The 21278-nt window shown below is 38.4% G+C and overlaps 2 protein-coding genes across 7 annotated transcripts in view; both read right to left on the bottom strand.

The window, feature by feature from the left end:
* LOC113676816 (cubilin) overlaps nucleotides 1-21278 on the bottom strand; it is a 54777-nt gene that overhangs the window by 5697 nt on the left and 27802 nt on the right. For 3 of the 5 annotated variants that reach the window (XM_089192728.1, XM_089192726.1, XM_089192727.1), the window contains 6 exons: nucleotides 10902-11273; nucleotides 9815-10201; nucleotides 9046-9420; nucleotides 7347-7820; nucleotides 6286-6390; nucleotides 3764-5246 (listed from right to left, as the gene is read on the bottom strand). In XM_089192728.1, the coding sequence (XP_089048854.1) occupies nucleotides 5077-5246; nucleotides 6286-6390; nucleotides 7347-7820; nucleotides 9046-9420; nucleotides 9815-10201; nucleotides 10902-11273 (1883 nt within the window). In that variant the 3' untranslated portion in view covers nucleotides 3764-5076. Of the gene's footprint in view, nucleotides 1-3763; nucleotides 5247-6285; nucleotides 6391-7346; nucleotides 7821-9045; nucleotides 9421-9814; nucleotides 10202-10901; nucleotides 11274-21278 lie in introns of those variants that run through there. The other 2 variants (XM_089192730.1, XM_089192729.1) reach the window with 2 other exon arrangements.
* LOC149034900 (bone morphogenetic protein 1-like) lies at nucleotides 13707-18495 on the bottom strand. 2 transcript variants are annotated; one of them, XM_089192813.1, is made up of 5 exons: nucleotides 18270-18495; nucleotides 16252-16281; nucleotides 15662-16048; nucleotides 14760-15134; nucleotides 13707-14262 (listed from the first exon to the last, which is right to left on the bottom strand). In XM_089192813.1, the coding sequence occupies exons 1-5, from the start codon at nucleotides 18319-18321 to the stop codon at nucleotides 14246-14248; spliced, it is 861 nt and encodes a 286-aa protein (XP_089048939.1). In that variant the 5' UTR covers nucleotides 18322-18495; the 3' UTR covers nucleotides 13707-14245. The 2 variants fall into 2 exon arrangements, with proteins under 2 accessions (XP_089048939.1, XP_089048938.1); XM_089192812.1 differs by having other exon boundaries at nucleotides 14030-14196.

Genomic DNA, 21278 nt, shown 5'->3' with positions numbered 1-21278 from the left:
ATGTAACATTTGTATTCAGCTTCACAGTAAAATAATTATGTCAATTATTCACACTCCTATGTAAGAAAGTAAATGCTATTAGTGTTTTTTTTAACTGTCATGACATATTAAAAATGATCAGACTATTATTGTATGGAACAATGACAATGTGGTTTTCATTTCAGAAGTGGTACATTTTTAAGTATTTTGAAGGATTTTGTTTTTTTTTTTCATCATCCTGTATTTTTATTTCAATCAAGTCAAACTGCACAGAAATATAAAAATTTAATCCTTGAAAGGTCTACAGAATGCTCAGTAATAGATATGCTTTGACAAGTTTAGGCATTAGACTGTTCTGCTCATTGAAAACATTTCTCATGAATATCATAAGCATTCCTCATTAATATCAACATGTTAAGCACTAATAAGACAAATGAAAAAAAAATCTGATTGGTTAAGATAAATGCAGTTTTCAGGTGATTCAATGCAGAAGAGGGTAAATTCAATGCAAAGAAGTAACAAACCAGACTAAACAATTCCTTGAACTGTATAGTGTTTTTTGCACCTGAGAGATGTGAAAATATCAGTGTATATTATTGTTTTGATCGTATGCGGTTGTTCAGGATTTGAATAACTAATTTTTGCAATTGATGGGCGCGCTTTGCCTTTGCATAGCTATGATAAGCTATCTCGTATTTTTTCATGTATATTATTAATACCTAATCATGTGATTTCAAGTGCAAGTTGGAATAAATAAACACTTTTAAATTTTTGCAATTTTGTAATATTACGTTTACAAAGAAGTGCATCAGTGCAAGTTATAACATAGCGTGTAAATTGGCCTAATCAAATTCAATTGCGTGAGCGTGATTAGTATTCCTATTGTGCACGCTAATGGCGTTAGCAAACAAATCCCTCGAGAATTTTGTTTTCAATCAGAAAGTAAAGTTCATTTACACGCATGAATTCACCTGTCAGTTTTTTGACCATGCAATTAAGGGTGCGTTCCTTTGGAAGAATCCGGATCAGGATTTCTGACCTGTGGCGTTCCTTTCGAGCAAATCCATTTTCTGATCAGTGATCTATCAAATCCACTCTGGACAAGTATTCATCGGATTACTAATCTGTGTGATCTAAAGACGGACCATTGGATCACTGGATCACTGATCCAACGCGTTCCTTTGGGCGAAGGATCCGAAATTAATCATTTTGCCCAGCGGTGCTCAATTTCAAACTTGTACTTACTTCATATATTGAACTGAAAGATTGTTGGCAATCGCTCCACAAATTCTGCTATAAACACGAAATAAATCGATTTTGTAATTTTGAATCGATTAGCCACTGATTGCAGGCATTCAGGGTACCCAAGTATCCATATCGTAATTAATACTTGCTTCTATTTTAATTCCATCGTTTGAGTTTACCATGAAAAAATGTGCTTCTAATGAATAATGCGTGCTAAAAGCCCGTGCAGTTAGACGGGCTATCCAGGGAAGTGCTCAATAACCAATGTGCATACTCCCAAAGGAACGCACACTAAAACTCCGTTACGGCTGCGCCTCGAGCAACTCTTATGCATCTTTCGTGCTCTCCAAACTTCCCGCGTGCTTTATATCTCGATGAACGCACGCTGACGTATGAACCAAATGCTTAGTGCTCAAGCATGTTAACCAATTCATGGCTCCATTTTTCATGGTTTCGTACTTTCAGCTATATCTGTCCATTACCATGTCATATCTGATGATCATAAAGCATCCTTGGGAAACAAAAATTGCCTAAATAATAGTAAATGCAGTCGACTAACAGTACTTACCATCAGATGAGTTCAACAGGCGAAGAAGTGAGATAACTGCGAGTAGGAATTGGAAAACATGTTAATTTCTACTTTGTTAAATTTAAAGTTAGCCCTGACCCTGTGTTGATTTCAACACAAGGAGATGCTTAGGTTTAAACAGTGCTCGAAATACAAAGATTGAAAAAAAAAAAATTCGCTCAAAATTCTGCGAAGCAGTATCGAGACCGCAATATGTGTAAGCACATACATGTCGCATGAACATAATTTTGGTAAGATGAACAGCTAAATCAACTTTAAAGTCTTTCGTTTTCAGAGGGGAAGACTGAAATCAAGTAGCCCTTTGCCAAAGGTACTGAACGATATCACAACAATATGCGGTAACCATATTTCTCCTCTGTTATTGTCCATCGGTATATCCCACATTTGAAATCAGAGCCATTGTTGTTTCCATCTTAAGTCACGTTTCTCTAAGACTATTGTATCTTTTGGTGACGAAAAATTCAGCTCCATATACTCACAAAAAAATTGCAATACCCATATGGAATTCATGTTGCTTTGCTGCGTGCTCTGAAACGAAAGAAACGTTGAAACAGTCAACCACAGAGACGACGAAAGCCCACACCTTGACGAAAACAAATGCGATCCTGTCGACGAAAATAGCAATGATATAATCTTTCGACCTCAGTCTACTTCATGCACATGGCACGCGGTTTCTGCATAACCTTGAATTCTATTACCTCTTTCTTGTGCTACCAGTCCAAATCTTTTTTTATTATTATTCTCCAACCGACAGAATTCATTACCCAACAGACCTTGTTCTCAAACTGTACTAAGTGGAAATCACATGATAATATTTTTCGATTATATTCAAATTTGCCGCCATTTCCACAATATGCCTCTGCCGGCTGGACTTTGCTTCTGCGAGTTCTTGTATGTATGCAATCGTGCATAGCAGTCACAAGAGTGATATTCAGCAAGTACTTTCACCAAGCCTCAAGCCCTGAAGGTGGCTTTAAAAAAAAAGGCTTTTCCTTTGTAGCGGGAGCGAGGAAGGGAAAAATATTGAACGTCCGATTAATTTTATTTTACATATTTATAATGTTTACGGTCCTTACGCAACGTATGGAGTCCCGAAACTCTTAAAAATATTGTGTATTGCAAACCATATTTACATTAAATTCGTCAGACGGAAGTTTTGCCGGATCACATTCACCACTCATAGTATTCAATCTATTCAGGAGAAGGCTTGTAACCAAAACAAGAGCTGCAAACAATAGCCTTTGCTAACTTCAACTCGAAGTGTACTGATAGTTGCTGGGTAACATAAATTACAGAACGACAGAGAAAACCGGTCATTCAAAAACTGAAAAATGCAGACTACAGACTGGGTACAAAATTCAGACTAGGTACAAAATGCAGACCGCAGACTGGGTGCAAAATGCTCACTGAGAATTTGAACTGTTATTACGTCTGATTCGTGATAACATGTCATCTGACGACTTACCGAGTGTCACGCAATCGCTTTTCCGCGATTATCTTTTACGATCATTTGCTCAGTCGTGGAACATTCCTTGCCCGTTTCTTGATATCTTGTTTTTAACAAAGCGGCCACAATCGTTCTCGCCTTCATATAGTCTTCTCACTTCACGCACGAGATGTAAGTATTGAATAATCATTAACACGTGCTCTAGTCAGGAAACAATTGACAGCTTTGCACGTGCTGTTCATTTTGTTGACAAAACGGCGGACCAAGACCAAAACTGTTACTTCGATTTGATATAGTTTCAACGTTCAGGGGTGTACACACGCTGATTTTCACATATGTGCTTCTATCAATATTGTTATTAGCTTACATGAGGAATTTTTAGAGGGAAAAGCGAAGCGTTGCTTTCGTGACTGGCCATTTGTTTACTTTTCTGGTGGTTTTATCTCTCATCTGTTTGGTGATTACGCAAATACTAATATGTGAAAAATGCTCGGACAATCATGTCATAGAAGCCTGATCTATTTATTTAAAAAAACCGTTTCTGGTGTAACTTAAAATAAGCACAAATTCCATCGAAAACAATAACAAAACAACAGTAAATCTCATGACTTATTACACTAAGTATAGGGTATATCTATTTAACAAATAAATTCCATGTTGCTGTTAACCTGCAGAGCAGGCGTAATTTTGACGGGCGAGTGCTCAGTAATCATGGCCGCCACCTTTAATTTAAATGGCAGCGGAACGCTGGGGAGAAAAAGAAATTTGTACCAAGGAGGCGGTCGAAGGTCAAAAAAAAGGAGAGGGGTGGGGATGGGGGTGTGAAGATTACCTTCTCGCCCTTCCCCTTACCCCACTGTCCACTCAAACTCCAAATCAATCATGGCCGGTCGGATAAATGATCACGAGCTTAAGACGTTAGCAAGCCCTAAAGGACGCCTGCTCTGCAGGCTATGTTGCCATGCGCTTGTTCAGTAATTGATCAAAGAAGACGTCCCATCAGCCACTTTTTTTCTATCTTACTGCATTTTGACGTCTTCTGTTATCTATTACTGAACAGACGCTCGGTAACTTGGAATCTGTTTGTAGACCAGAGGATACCTACAACCTCCACGAAAAATGTTTAGTCGCTGACAATAAAAGGTAAAATTTTTCCATTGGCTAACACAATAGTATTAGCAAATGTTTAGAATTAACAATTATAGCATAGCAAGCGCTTCCTATCTTCAATTCCTATAGACCAATCTAGTGTGCGTCTCTTTTTAGAGCAATCATTGGCTTTGGTGATCATTTCGCGCTCTCATTGGCCAGGGATAGCGTCATATCTCGCAATAATCACCACGTGTGAGAAGGTTTATAAACAGAGGTAACTACATCTCAGTCACTTCACGGATTGAACTAGTCTCAACTGCAGGTAAACCCATCGATTTTCCGTTTTAACAAAAAATACGAAATTACGCAATTTCTCATCCTTTCGAGCATATTAAATTACATCTCATTTTCACTAAGAAATGCTGATCATACTTAACCTTTAAAACCAAGAGAGATCTTTGGCCATAACTGCAAGTGATCTTCTTTGAATCTAACCCTAAACTGTGCTAACTTCCTTATTATTCAATGATCTAGCTGGTTCCATTCTCTCAATTAAAGAAAATGAGCGAAAAAGTGACAGCACAAAAAGCGACAGGAGGTGGGGAGTGAGGCAGCCGTTGCCTTGACAACCAAAACTGTCGTTTTTCATGCGTCTGTTATTTCGCTCGTCTTCCCTGACTGAGAGCCTGGAAAAGGCTATTCATAAAAACAATCTTATACCCGCTTAACTGGAATATCTTTCGTTAGAGAAAGATTGTAACTCATGAGACTGTTTCTCGATACCAGGTGTATGGTGCGTAGAGATTTGGCTGGCATTGAAGTCGCTTTGGTTCTTCCATTCCAGTTTATCGTCCAATACAGTCACCTCAAACTCGGCCCTGTGTCCTCTTCGACCTATTAGGAAAAAAATTGGCATTATGATAAGGAAAAGAAGTATGTAGACATTAAATTAATATTTTTGGGAGAGTATGGGTATCACCTAAGTATCTAAACAGACGAGCTCCCCAAAGTGATTACGTACATTAAGCCACTCCCTCGCCACTCTCCTTGTGCAGTCACATTGTTGGAAAGGTGATATTTTCGTTGCTTTCAATCAAACTTGGTTTTCATAATAAGTTGATAAGTAGCTTGCTCGCCGCATGTTTAATAAGCTAATCTCAAAATGCTCTCCCAAAGAGAACGTAGTCCGCCAGTTCCCTCTGCTAAATACACAGAGAGTAAGTGCCAAGGCGCAATGGGCAAATTGTTGTTTGTTTTGCAAAAAATCTGTCGTCAGCTCAGTGAGACTGATTTTTTGTTCTGCCAAAATTTGTCAAGCTCTACCAATCTACAAATGCGCGGTCGTTCTGCCTCGGAGCGAGACAGATTTTATTATTTTACAAGCCACGATTTGAAGGAATACGCCAATCAACAAAATTTGAGCTCGCTTTTGAAATGTGAGCTTTCAGGCAGAAGGCCGCCAAAATATATTTCATTTTAATGCGGCAATCAAATAGTGAGGATAGAGGATTTGTACCTCGCTCGGGATGCAGCATAACGATCAGTACTCAACATACTCACAATACAACTATTATAGCTTCCATGAATTTTAGGTTTACGCTGAATCCCCAGGTTCAAGTGCTGCTCAATTTGAATATCCCTGTGATTGACATTTAGTGATAAACAAATATTTTGCTGTTTTTCAGTGCGCCCGCAGTGGTTGGTTGAGACAAATTTTGTCGAGACTTTTGGTGGAGCAAAACAAATTTTGTCAGCCCAGTGCCCCCGGCCCTTAAATTGGTCTCATCTTTCACATTCCTGATAACAATTCTTAACAGTTTCGAACATTTCTGGTCTCCTCTCGAATCCATGACACACTGGTGGAAAGCCAATGAACAACACCCTTTTCCTTCAAGAAAAAAAAGAAAAAAAAGAAAAAAAAGAGCAGACTCACCGCGACGAAGGCAATACAAAATCCCAACTAAGACAAGTAGACCAATCATCACAACAACCACCGCTATTGCTGCTTTGGCGCCTTCCGATAAGGATCTCTTTGACTCTACAATTAATTGTGACAGTTAGAAAATCTTAAAGAATTGCTTAAGTTAATAGTCGCATTTGATGATCATTGATTGACAAAGATATTTAGATGAAGAACATCATCTAACAATCTCGATCAATAAGGTAATCTGCCAACTCAGAGACCCAATAAAACTCATTATCAAACCTGGGCTACATGAGAACAGCATTAACGAACCCCACCCCCACCCCGTGGATTTCTCCCATCAACGAAATATTTGGAAGAACTGATTGTCAGCTTGCCGGATGAGCTTATCGACATGGAGTTCGCTTTATGGGTTAAGGCACGTTTGGCGAAAGATCACCTATTTTATTCAAATAATTTATACTCGGTTTTTTAAGCTTTTAAAAAGGCTAACTACTTTTTATCCTCATATCAATTGTTTTTTAAGTTCAGTAGTATTAATACCAAACAAGTGAAAAGTGCTTTTCGCGCCCTAATTGGCTAGTTAGGTAGTGAATAGCAAGTACCATTCACTTCTCAACAACCGGTTCGCTAAATCGCGCGCCAAGTAATTAATTTCTGAACATTTTTCGGTATATTGAAAGGAGTAAACTTATTTTTTGTTATCTGTGTGGTTTTATAGAAAAAAAAATTAATAATAATTATTTACCTCTGTCAGTGTTGGTAAAAGTGGTGGATATTCACTTCGCCACTTTTCGGCTCGGTAAATATCCACCACTATACACCTCCACTTCGACGAATAATTGTAAACTGTTGCCGAGTATTGTTAAAAGTGTTTACTAGCTTTTACAGGCGGGCTAACACATAATCTTTTGATTGAAACTAGTAACTGAAGAGCAAAAAATACAAACGATGCCTTCAACGATAATGAATCATAAGAGAAGTCGGTCGTAGAAGTTTAACTTTCTCATAACAAAAAGCATTGATTAATTTTGAATATTCAATGCAAAGGAAATTCATAGAAAATTTACCTTTTCCCTCTCCCGATTCATTTGTCGTTTCCGATTTATTTGTCGTTTCCGATTCACTTGTCGATGTTGTTTTTGTTGTAGGCGGTGACGTTGTTGGTGTGGCAGTAGATACTGAATATTTCGCTTCAAATCCACGATCAACTGTTTGTCCAGGATGGAACATCACGAACATTTGGTTTCCAGACGAGAACCGAGGCTCCTTCAAAGGCGACCCCTGGCAAAATCGTCCCAGGGGTGAATCCGAAGAGCTTGTTGACCCGCCATCATAAAGCTCCACATAAGAACAATTATCCAAACAAGATTTAACTGAACACTCACTTAAGACAAAGTAAGTAAATGTAAAATTTACAATTTTTCCAGGCGGTGCGGTAATGATCCAGGTGCAATTTCTGGACGCATTGTAGTTACTCTTTGGGTAGTTTGTGCTGCTTATTGTGCCGTTTCCTGAGAGAGGAATTGCTTCCTTTGGACAAACTGTTGAAAGTTAAAAATATTCCATGTGAGTGTGAGATCGAGAATTTTCATGTATTTACGACGGAGAGAGGCTGAATATATGGTTGTTTCGAAGGAAATTCACATCGGTCAACGTGCATTAAGCTGCAAACGAAAGACAATTTGTGTAATGACTTAGGAAATATTAGACCGTCGTAATTTAAGAGGAGAAGGAAAATGTGGAGATCTAAAATAAATTTTCAAGGCTTTCAAGCAGCGAAGTCCAGCAGAATGAGTAGACACCATCACCGTGAGGCGCCCGATTTCTCAAATTTCGACACTATTCCAAACCAAACTGTGTCATTTTCCAAACTGGTTTCCAGACCCACCACTGGCTATGTTTCATTGTACTTCGCATCACTGCTGCAGAAAAATCTTGGTAAAACTTACCTGTATTAGCTTGAATAGTGTAATTTTCTTTCTTCTGTAACCATATCGTTTATCAGAAGTTAAAAGGAAAAAAAAACCTTTTATACGCTCTCGTGGTTCCCTTGGTAAACAATAAAATGGATCTAAACTATTTTGGCTATTGATCAAAATCCATACCCTTTTGAAAGGAGGTTTACAAAAACATGGCCTACATAAGAGAGTTGCCCCGAACAATAATATCAAGTTTAGAAAAGTGAACAACCAAGAATCGAGGAGAAAAAGTGGGAAGTGGGTAAAGCAAAATGGCTTAGATTCCCAGTACACCACCGCTTACATTGGCATATCAGAGATGTTTGCATTCAACAATCATTAAAAGAGCGAGCTTCCTCTCTAATTAACTTCAATAATAAGAAGTGAATGGATGAGGTGGAGCACGATATTAATAATCATTATACTTTAGACTTACTACAAAAATTTGATTGGTTGAGAGCAGTTAATCGATATATAATGACGTGTGAAATTGACATAATAGGCTAATATCTGCAGTGGATATTGCACTAATCATGTCGAGTTCAAAGCTTGCCTAATTTTTTAAACTCCTCATCCGTGTAGTGAACTCAATATTTTGCCAACTCAAACAGAGGGGCCTCCTAAAATATGCAATTATTGAACTCGTTTTTCGCATGATATCAGGAATAATCAAACCTCTTGCCTGTGTTATCTGCTTCAGCCTTCGGCTTCAGTAGATACCTCAGATCTCGGTTTTAATAATTTGTGTCATTATTTGGCAAAATTACATCTTCTTTCAGCGAAATCTTAGATCTATTTTTCTTCTTACTTGGAGGACTGTAGTTCAACAGCTTGTAAGTTGCTCCAAATCCGTCATAATCCATGTTTGTATCATCGGACACAAACACCACCCTCAAGCTTTCGTTCAGTGAATAAAATTTTACAGGAATAGCCCTTGGTGTACCACATAGTTTTCCAGGCGGCAGTTTATCACTGAAGCTATTCTGAACTTCCATATAATCACACGAGCAAGCAGAACCACCACAACGTTGAAGATTATAGTCTGGTATTGTGAGCTCAACACGGTATCCTTGTTTCCCTATAATCTTCCAGCTACATGTCTGGTTGAATGGATAGTTTCTTGGATAAAAGGGAGAGGAAAAGGAACCTGATGTTTCATTGAGGATCATATCTGTTGGGCACACTGGAAAGAGTAAAAGACTGCTAGCTTTAGTAAAGTGCATCTTACTTACTATAAAAAACTTGATCGCCTCAAAGGTTGCATTGAACCCTTTGTTTACAAGGCTGGCGCGAGATTCAAATCTCACTTGAATGAAGTTTCCCTCGGAGTACACAGGAGGGGGAAGCTTTTGACCACAGATCTTAAAAGTCATTAGGATTTCCTCCATGAGAGGCAACGTTTGTGATGAAGACTCGGGCTGAAGACTTTTCTACAGACTATAGCTGTTCAAAGATTGCCTACGTTATTATTTGCATGATATATTCAACATAATTCTCACTCAGTTTAATAGGGGTACGTGCTCAGTACACTTGTATGCTTCCAGTTAATAAACTACCCCAGAAAATAAAGCTCTTACGTGAATCTCCATCTATCGCCTCAAAGGTTGCATTGAACCCTGTGTTTACAAGGCCGGCGCGCGATTCAAATCTCACTTGAAAGAAGTTTCCCTCGGAGTACACAGGAGGGGGAAGCTTTTGACCACAGATCTTAAAGTCATTAGGTTTCCCTCCATGAGAGGCAACGTTTGTGATAAAGACTCGGGCACTATCTGCTGCCGCTCCAGCACAGTCATCGTTTTCACCTGCTACCAGGGTAAAGTTCAAGAAGGTCACTTTGATGATTTTCCCACGGGGTACCGTGATATTCCAGGTACAAATCCTGCTTGGATCATAGTTGTCGGGAAAATTGGGGCTGGAAATGTGACCACTAGTAGTATTAATGGACTCTCCAGGAGGGGTGCAGGCTGAAAAAGAGAGAAGTTTTTATTCACTTTTTTTATATTTTTTATTACTGGACACCAAACAGTGTCAATGAAAGAGGGTCTCAACGGGTTGATAGCTTTTACGGCTTACGGTTAAAATTGTGGCCATTTTACGGCTAACGCGTACGGTTAATATCATTCCATTTTTGGAGGAGAATTTTGTTTTTAACGGTTAACTTTGTATACGACTAACGGTTAAAATCTGTCAATTATTGGTCCTAACGGGTCAATTTTTTCGGCTGTTTTTTTTACGGCGATCGGTTAACCCCACTGAGACCCTCGTGAAACAGAAATGTTAAATACGTTTGATGAACACAACACGTGTTTATTCGTCAATATCGATTTTTACACGACCTACACGATTACTTTTCCCGCGAATCAGTTTACATAAATTACGCAAAATGATAAGTCACGTTATCATTTCCAAATACAGATTTCTGTAATAATTCTAAGTAAAATGTTCACTAGAAATACGTTTTCTTTCAAAAGAAGGCGAGGGTAACTCAGAGTGATCGTGGTGAGCGGCGAAAGTCTATCTGTCTCTTAAAAATATAGAAGTATGAAATAAGTTGAAAGTTGGGGCATGGTTGGTTTCGTAACGCGTCAAGACCAATTTCGCGCAAGAAAAATATTTGATGATTGTAAAAAAGGATATTCTGAATAAACTTCACAGGGTACTCACCATCGCTCCTTGTGTATTCATATTTCGCCTCAAATCCACGATCAACTGTTTGTCCAGGATGGAACATCACAAACATTTGATTTCCAGTCGACCACTGAGGCTCATTCCAAGACGACCCCCGGCAAAATCGTCCCAGCGAAGGTGAACTTGTTGACCCACCATCATAAAGTTCCACATAAGAACAAGAGTCCGAACAAGGATTGGCTGAACACTCACTTAAGACAAAGTCAGTAAACGTAAACTTTACAATTTTGTCAGCTGGCGCGGTAATGTTCCAGGTACAATTTCTGGACGCAGTGTAGTTACTCTTTGGGTAGTTTGTGCTACTTATTTTGCCGCTGCCTGAGAGAGGAATTGCTTCCTTGGGACAAACTGTGTACAATAAAAAAAAAGCATGTGAGTGTGGGAGAAGAAGCATAGGCTGTGTTGAAGTCCTAAATGTAATAAAGTCCTAAATGTAATAACTTTCCTAAATGTAATAACATTTGGTCCTAAATGTAATTACATTTGGTCCTAAATGTAATAACATTTGGTCCTAAATGTAATAACTTTCCTAAATGTAATAAAGTCCTAAATGCAATAACTTTCCTAAATGTAATAAAGTCCTAAATGTAATAACTTTCCTAAATGTAATAAAGTCCTAAATGTAATAACTTTCCTAAATGTAATAAAGTCCTAAATGTAATAACTTTCCTAAATGTAATAAAGTCCTAAATGTAATAACTTTCCTAAATGTAATAAAGTCCTAAATGTAATAACTTTCCTAAATGTAATAAAGTCCTAAATGTAATAACATTTGGTCCTAAATGTAATAAATCCCTAAATGTAATAACGTTCGGTCCTAAATGTAATAAGCCTCCTATGCAATCGTTTAACTGCGCTAACATTGAGATGTTAATGTGACAGCTGTTGCACCAAAGAATCCTCTGACCAATATTTATGGAATATTGCAGGCTCACTGATATTAATCAGCGGCTTTTTATTTGTTAAAGACGTAGGTTGGGAAGCATTGGCTATAAAACCTTATTCTAATACTGATGTGCTTTTGGCATCAAGTTGACGGACGCAAAAGCAACGAGAACGTTGACTAATAGCTCTCTCCATATCATTGGCTCAGACTCTTTAGTGTAACAGATTTTGACGAAATACTTCTGCCCTCAGTGCTGAAGTTAACACTTGATGAACCAAATTACAAGGAAAAAGAAGTCCACCGACTTATACGTTAGACAAATTCTGGGCTCAGAAGGGCATTTTTTGTACTGTCTTCCCTTGCCAGATTTGTACGGGTTTGCATAAAATATATTCATATGCGTTATTGACCGAACGTGAGGTCAAAATGGCTATATATTGGCCGAGTTCTTTTTTTTTTGCGTTTTTATGGACTGAGACGAAGTCACGGTCCATAAAAAAGTAGAAAAAGAACGAGGCTAATATCCAGTAATCTTGACCATACAAGAGAGTTTATATTCTCTTGGCTTAATCATTAAAGGATTCATTGTATAGCAAAAGATTCCGCTTTTATAAGAATCAAGAATGGCCTGTTTATTTCGAGTCGATGGTGAAAGCCAACTGTGTTTGCAGCACAATAAACCCAAGAGGGTCGTTTATTTTTTCTATGTATATATGAAAACATTGTCCAAAAGTTACGAACTTTGTAAGTTTTCTTGCGTGGGATCAATACGGGGGATCCCAAACGGGCGAGGTGGGCCCATCATGCCCGCTCAGGTAGCCAATCAGAACACAGGATTCACTTCATCTTGACCGCGTGCGCTGCTAGCTATATGATAATGTGACTTGCAGAGCAAGATATCGACTGACTTATGATATGTTATCCCATTTCACGATCACAGGTCTCGACATGTTGCCTTTTTCCACGCAAGAGTCAAATTGAACCATTGAGCTACACCATTCAACACATAATGGTCAGTTGGCGGTCTAATGAACCATTCATTTTTTTTCCTTTAGCCCCTTATGACGGGTTCATCAGTTCCCGAACCGAAATATTAGGAAAACATACATTTTAAAATTGATCTCAAGTTTATATTTCATTTTTTGTATTCACCTCTTCTCCCCGCCGTGAGGGGAGAAAATGAATAGATAAATAGATGAATGAGAAAAGAAAGCTCAACAGTTTCCACTTATAGTCATATGGTACATGAACTGATTACTGAGGTGGAGTAGAGCCATAGAAGGCTAGAAATGCAATATCCCAAGTTCAAAATTGAATAAATCAGGATAGTCATTCTTAAAAATGAACTCAAATGCTTCATTAGAATCAATTGACACTGAATAATATTGATGTGCAAAATTTCAATAACGCTACTGATAATAATAATTTTCTTTTGGATTAACATGTGACACAGCGAAATCATTCAAACTGCTCTAAAATGGTGCATCACTTCTAAAGACTTTAACACGAACGATAACATCAACAATAGCATGCTAGTTCATCATCAATTGTAGTCAATTTCTTTTTCAAAAAATCTTAATGGTTACGTACCAATCGATTCCATCCTATTGAGCTTCCAGCCAAGCACTAGCCCACTTTGGGCTGGAAACGATTTTCTTCAACTCGATCAATAAACCGCTATAAGGACCATACTTCGACTGCTGATATTTCTTATGTCTAGCAAGTAAAAAGACGCTGATTGATATCAGCGGGCCCATAATGTGACATATATGCTGGTCAGCGGTTTTTTTGAGCAACAGCTGTCACTAATATATTAATGTGGATGTCCGCCATGACAACAATGCACTGCAGCAGTTAAACGATTGCATTAGAGGCTTATTACATTTAGGACTAAATGTTATTACATTTAGGACTTTATTACATTTAGGACCAAATGTTATTACATTTAGGACTTTATTACATTTAGGACAGTTATTGCATTTAGGACTTCAACAAGGCTGTTCCGGGCGTTCAGTTGGTAAAACGCAGTGCCATATTGAGCTGCGCGAGAGTAGCAGAGGAGTGAAAAAACGAGGGAGGGGTGGGTCATGTTGTGTAATCAACTTCTTCTTTTCCCGACTAGACCCAGACCTCACTCTCTTTTTTACTACGCCACTACTATTTTGCCTCTGTCTGTTTCGCTCTGTTTGACTAACTAGAACTCTTGGAATAGGCCAGAATGAACATGGATTGGTGATAGATATATAATTTCCTTTACAGATTCCGTCAAAATCCGCATCGTAAGAACAAAAAAGTGGCACACGAGGCGCAGCCAAGTGTCACTGATGACCACAGTTTGACATCATCTGGCATCTCTTCCTCAACAGACACACAGCGATGTGGAATCTAATTGTTTCATATACGATGAAGAAGCAAATTGTTGTAAATGGTGATGTCATTTATGCCTCTGTTCTACAATAGGTGATAAATAACAACAAATAAAAATGCTTACCATCTAACTGTTGATTCGACCACTGATCAAAGTCTATACAAACCAAAGCGGCTCAAAACCATACCCTTTACGGTGATATATTCCAGTATGGCTTTTTATAAGGGAGTAGCCCCAAGGCAAGAATATGAATATTTGAAACTCGTTACGGTGATCAATTTACATTGTCAACTCAGTTAATGAAACCAAATTATCTTCTTATCCTCCGCGACCGACGCCGCATCACAGTTTCTTTGAAAACCTACTACCTTTATTCAATTAAGGTTGACATGGCTTCCCAGTACATCACCGCTTACACTTTACATCAGAGATGTTCGCATTCACCCTGAGTTGATAACAGAGAGAACCTCCACTCTTATTGACTAAGCTCCTTATTATTACTTGCGTGGGTGAGTTTATTGCATGTAACACATTTTCTCAGCGAACTCATAGATCTTAGGAAGTTGTTTTCTCTACTTACTTGGAGGACTGTAGTTCAACAGCTTGTAAGTTGCCCCAAATCCGTCATAATCCATGTTTTTATCATCGGACACAAACACCACCCTCAAGCTTTCGTGCAGTGAATAAAACTTTACAGGAATATCCCTTGGTGTACCACATAGTATTCCAGGCAGTGCTTCATCACTGAAGCTATTCTGAACTTCCATATAATCACACGAGCAAGCAGCGCCATCACAACGTTCAAGATTATAGTCTGGTATTGTGAGCTCAACACGGTATCCTTGTTTCCCCATAATCTTCCAGATACATGTCTGGTTGAATGGAAAGTTTCTTGGATAAAAGGGAGAGGAGAAAGAACCTGATGTTTCATCGAGGATCATAACTGCTGGGCACACTGAAAAGAGTAACAAAGACTGCCAGCTTTAGTAAAATGCATCTTACTTACTGTAAGAAACTTAATTTATTCAAAGAAAAATCTTAAGGAAGCTTCTTTTTCTCCGAAAACTGTTTAAGTTTTAATGAGGTTTACAGTCCACGGTGGTCAACTAAATGATTTTTAATACCGCCTACTAAGATTAACAAAGACTGTGTCAGGCATCGAAAACTGGTTTAGTTTTGATTTTTACACTCCAGTGTGGCTAACTGGTTGATTTCCAATACCGCCTACAGCTCCTTTTCCGTATGTTGACGGGTTTAAACATAAATCAATGTAACCGACATGAAATATAAAGAGCTTGCGTCCGTGTGAAAGGCTTGAATACATTCAATTTTTTTTCTACAGACTATAGCTGTTCAAAGATTGCCTACGTTATTATTTGAATGATATATTCAACATAATTCTCGCTCAGTTTAATAGGGGTACGTGCTCAGTACACTTGTATGCTTCCAGTTAATAAACAACCATAGAAGAAAAGCTCTTACATGAATCTCCATCTATCGCCTCAAAGGTTGCATTGAACCCTTTGTTTACAGGGCCGGTGCGAGATTCAAATCTCACTTGAATGAAATTTCCCTCGGAGTACACAGGAGGGGGAAGCTTTTGACCACAGATCTTAAAGTCGTCAGGTTTTCCTCCATGAGAGGCAACATTTGTGATAAAGACTCGGGCACTATCTGCTGCCGCTCCAGCACAGTCATCGTTTTCACCTGCTACCAGGGTAAAGTTCAAGAAGGTCAGTTTGATGATTTTCCCACCAGGTACCGTGATATTCCAGGTACAAATCCTATTTGCGTCATAGTTGTTGGGAAAATTGGGGCTGGAAATATGACCAATAGTAGCATTAATGGACTCTCCAGGAGGGCTGCAGGCTGCAAAAAAGGTATCTTTCAGTTACCCTTTTGGTTTCTTACTCCAAACAAAAGAATTCCAGCAAAATAGAAATTGAAAAGGTGTTTCAAACTAGCACTTTTGTTACCATATCTTTACTAAGAATGAGAATTCTAGTTGACTTAAACAAAGACAAAAATTGTTGATTAAAATGTAGACATGTAAGACGAACATTTATACTTGCCATCACTTGTCACCAGAGTCAGGGAGGCAACTGCAACAAATACAAAGAACGAACATGTGAACACGTGTCTCAACGTAAGTAGTAGAAACAGTTCATCCCAGATGCTAAAAAGTTTGAGGTCATCTAAGCAATACCACCCGCTTGATATTGTTCAGATCGACAGCTCTAAAATGGTCTTTTCTCGCAGATTTTAAACAGGCTGCCTCAGTTAATTTCAAAAAGCGTCCCGAACCATTTCGTGCCTCGAAAGAAAACCAGAAAAGAATAGCGCAAATATCTAATCAAGTTGTCAGTATTTAGTCCTCTAGAATTTCTTCCAAAAAATTGGCATAAGAGCATAGGAATGCTTTAAAGACTGTACAAGCTCTGAAAACCCCACTGCCACTCCACAGAATTGTCATTGAAAGAGCATTATAATTATTTCCCCAGTGTGTACAACCATGCGTAGGATATGGATAAATCAGAGAATAATAAATGCATCTAAGTGTGTTGATCGTTTGGTGAAGTTTTTACTACTCATGTAATCAATGTGGTCATGCTAAGCTAGATGACAGTCTATATAAACACCTAGGTACTTGATACATGAAGATTGCTCTAAACAAATGTTCGATATTTTTCAATGGTGGATGTAGATTTTGAATTTTCCTTTGCCGAGGTATAAAGATAATATCTATAGTTTTGGAAAGATTTGAGGTTAATTTATTACTACATAACTATTCATAAACAGTATGTAGATGGTTATTTATGTCATTTAATTGAATGTCGAGGTTGGTTCCAGAGACTCTTGGAGATGTATCATCTGCATATAATCTACTAGAAAAGTAAGTAGTTGACTTAGGGATAACATTGATATAGATAAGAAATAATAGAACTCCTAATATGGAACCTTAAAGTAAACCAGAGAAGACAGGATGGAAATCAGACTGAACGCTATTAACTTATAGACTTATTGTTACCTACTGCATACGTAAGATCTAAAGGAAGTGTTGGATTTGATGGTCAATTTTTTGATATTGAAGTTTCGAAACTCAGAGTTATCAATGTGAGTGGAAAAAGTATTTGTACAACCGTTTGAAAATCATATTGATATCATACAAGAAACAAATGTAAAAGAGCGAATCTTAATTGTAAAAAAAAATTCCAATGTCGTAAATAACACCTTGCAAGAATCCGAGTACAGCGACCGAAATCATATGGTGAACCGTAGATGAAATTGTGTCGGTTTCGGATTTTACTGAATCTAGTATTATCAGGAATTTTTCGTATTCATGGCTCCTAGTGTAAAATAAAAAACTAGGACATAAAAGTCACCTGTTGGCAAAACTTCATACGTGAATCGCTATTTTCAATGAATGTGCAGTCAGGTTAAAATGTTCAGTGTTATATACTTGCCGGCGTTGTCTTTATATTTTATCATCAATTGTTGATGTTAACTTCCTCTAAATAACTTATTCATCGAGTTCACGTTTTCTGTCTATTTGAATGTGAGAATCAAATCTCCATTTGCGTGTGACGATATAAAACGATTTGATATTCCTTAAAATAAAGTAGCCTAAGAATGCAAAGTATCTTTATTCATGTCTAAACCCATTCAGCGAACGATCTATTATCAGTTTGGGTATGAATTGACATTTAACTTGTCTCGCACGGTTTTACAAGAATTACCTTCTTACTTGCTTACCTTGAATTGCTGAAAATTCTAACACGTTGAATTAAGAACCTTCTTTGAAAAGGTATCCACTTGATCGATGAAAAAAAAGGGAACGCGAACTCTGAGCGAACCCGAGCGAAGAAGACAGCAATGAATAAAGAACAACAATGCACGGAAGATCAAGTTAAATGAGATTAAATTAGCGATTAAAAGTCGGCAAACAGAGCAAAATCAAGTTCAGAATGATAAATCAAACTTCTGGCCTGTAAAAGCAAACAGATGGGACTTCTAGATGCATTTGTTGCACGAATGATCAGTGAAGTGAAATTTGCGTATTAATAATTCGCATGAAAGAATTCTCACTCACCACAAAATATAATCAAGATCCGGGCTGAAATCATGACGGAGGCTGAAATCATGATGGTATCCAAACGTCTTGTTCTATTTTAACGGAGCTTGATCTTCTTCACACTGAGGAATCGACGAGGTCGAAATCAACAGAGCGACATAAGTCAGTTGCGTTTCGTATTTAACTGCGGAAATATGGAAGCAAGCAGAAAGACAACAGACCGAATAAAGGCTAGTGTGACGTTGACGTCATTGATAAGTCTGCATCATTTAAAAAAGTTTAAATAAAAGAAATGAAAGAGAAACGATGCGAGAAATTAGAGGGGAGGGGAGGGGAGGAATCCCACTTGCCTCCTCTCCTCCCCCTCCCCACTAAGTCTCTCAACACAATGATTATGTTACTATTTTGATAAAAAGGAAATAAACCCCAGGAGATTTATGATTTACGTCAAAATACGAAGGACAGCTACCTAAAGCGAAGCTATCCTACACAAAGCGAAGCAGTTAAAATGAAAACAAATTTAGCAATGGCTCAGTGCCACAGAAATTCCAAAAATTACGTCTGTTTTCAAGGTGACTAAAGTCCTCACTTGATCATACCGCTAAATCGTTGTTTTTGATAGTTTTGGCTCCGCACGGAAGCAAGACGTATTGATCAAATTCCCACAATAAACCTGTATATAGATGACGCTCGAATTCTTAGAATTTTGAACCCTGAGCTGATTTTTAACTTGTTAATATCTCGTATTTTCGCTTAAACTGATCTGAGGCAACCGATTAAATTTTTATGTGCTAGGGTAAGACATTAATTTTTTTGTAAAATTCGCTGAGGGTAAGGGATCCTCGGGTGACACTTATCACACGACCTTTTTGAAGGCAATTCAAGATGGTAACCCTAATTGACTGTGTAAGCCCTTAAAGTGAGCAGGAGTCTGAGCTACGGAGGATATAATGAACAAAGAGATCATTTAGACCCGCGTGACATTGTTCAGATCGACAGCTATAAAATGGTCTTTTCTCGCAGATTTTAACCAGGCTGCCTCAGTTAAATTTCCAAATGCGTCCCTAGCCGTTACGTGCCTTGAAAGAAAACCGGAAAAATAGCTCCAATATCTAATAAAACTGTAAGTATTCAGCCTGCTGGAATTTCTCACAAAAAAATGAACATAAGAGCATAGTAACTCTTTAAATGTTGTACAAGCTCTGAAAACCCCACTGCCACTTCACAGTATTGTCATTGAAATTTATGAAGAAAGCTTCTGTTCAACAATTACCAACCAAAGAGAGACTTTACACAATATTCATCAAAGCGAGAAGAAATGATATGACTTCCTGTTGGCTCCCGACAGTGCGTTTTTTAAACACCCTCCCCTCCCACTTTTCCCGTCCCAAAAATTGCGACACCAGGTTTCACAAAGTGTTTATCCGATTGTTGCGGCAAACGAACATCAAGGCTCGATGAAATACCAAGAAAATCGTGACCGGAGAAAAATGCCAACCAAATCCAGGGAATATATTACAGGGACATAACTTTAATCAATCTCGTAAACTGTAAACGAATTAAGAAAGGGACTTATATAATAGATTGTATTCAATTAAACACGTGGCGACTTACCTGCGTAAATGAATCTAACATAATAAAGGAACTAATAAATGAACCAAATGCTACGGCAAACACAAAATATATATACAAATAAGGACGAAAGAGCTTGCTCGAAACGAGATAAACAACAAAAAAGCGAAAACAACTTACATATCAGTCCCTATACGCCGGTGGCTTGAAATCACACTTTATAAATTAACTTTGTATGCACTCCGAACATGAACAGGCGATTAATGAAAGCGGGAGAGAAAAACTATTTAAAGGAATCAAATGGCACAAAGGCCAACTGTAACGCAAATGTCACGCAAGTTTTGAAAGTCACGCATTTACATGGCTCCGTTGAAACACCAACGTGTTTCACTAAAAATAGGCTAATTGGCTAAGGATAAATAAACATTATAAAAGGTCTCAATGTTCATGCTTAAAACTATCAAATGATCAGCAAAGTCAATGGCTCCTCGGCTGGGCAACGATTGGCAACGAAAACATGGAATCTACGACTTTCATTGGCGATGTAGGCCAAAACAACCTTGCTGTCAGACCAGAAGAACTCTTGGACGTCATCAAGGCTTAGCTCCTGACGTATTTGTTGGCTTATCTTCACAGAAGTCACCGCGGCTTGTAATTCAAGGCGTGGAATTGTGACAGGCTTGAGGGGGGTCACTCGCGACTTGCCAGCTACAAAGGCACAATGGATTCTGCCAGAATCATCTTGAAGCCTCAGATAGCTACATTGACCATAACCCTTAGTGCTGGCGTCAGAGAAATGGTGCAGCTCTTTCTTTACTACTGTTCCGAAGTCATCAGGTTTAAAGCATCTGGGAATCGAAAATTGCTGAAGAACATGAAGCTCTGCCCTCCATCTTTCCCATCTTGCTCTGATCCCCTCAGGTATTATTGGGTCGTCCCAATCCACACCATTTCGGCACAAATCTTGTAGAATACTCTTCCCTTCTAATAGCACTGGTGCAATAAAACCAAGCGGATCAAAAATAGAACTGACGGTGGAGAGGATTCCCCTTCTTGTGCACGGACGATCTTTCAATGCTATACGAAATTGGAAAGTGTCTGACTGAATACACCACTGAACACCGAGTGCTCGTTCCATGGGTAACTTGTCAAGATCGAGGTTTATGCTCTTGAGGTCATCAGCTCTGTCAATTACTGGGATGTTCTTTATGACCTCCTTCTTGTTGGAAACGAACTTCTGCAGATTGAAACCTCCTCTTCTGCACATTTCTTTAACCGACTTGATCAAATGGTTTGCCTCCTCAATCGTGGCACAGGACTTTAATCCATCATCCACATAGAAGTCGTTCCGCAGAAAGTCAGCGGCAGCTGATCCCAATTCGCGCTCGTTATCTTGCGCAGTCTTCTTCAAAGCGAAATTGGCGCAACCAGGAGACGAGGTTGCACCGAAAAGGT

Source organism: Pocillopora damicornis, chromosome 13, assembly GCF_964200805.1.
Source record: "Pocillopora damicornis chromosome 13, jaPocDami1.2, whole genome shotgun sequence".
In the NCBI taxonomy this organism is placed as follows: domain Eukaryota; kingdom Metazoa; phylum Cnidaria; class Anthozoa; order Scleractinia; family Pocilloporidae; genus Pocillopora; species Pocillopora damicornis.
The sequence above is the reverse complement of the archived record's forward strand: the minus strand, read 5'-3'. Positions and strand labels throughout refer to the sequence as shown.

Bases quoted from the DNA above. Each gene is read 5' to 3' on its own strand.
- LOC149034900 (XM_089192812.1), bottom strand. From the start codon at position 18,321: ATGATTTCAGCCTCCGTCATGATTTCAGCCCGGATCTTGATTATATTT. The intron at 16,282-18,269 runs GTGAGTGAGAAT...TATTTGTTGCAG, and splicing joins GATCTTGATTATATTTTGTG to TTGCCTCCCTGACTCTGGTG. The intron at 16,049-16,251 runs GCAAGTATAAAT...CCTTTTTTGCAG, and splicing joins GACTCTGGTGACAAGTGATG to CCTGCAGCCCTCCTGGAGAG.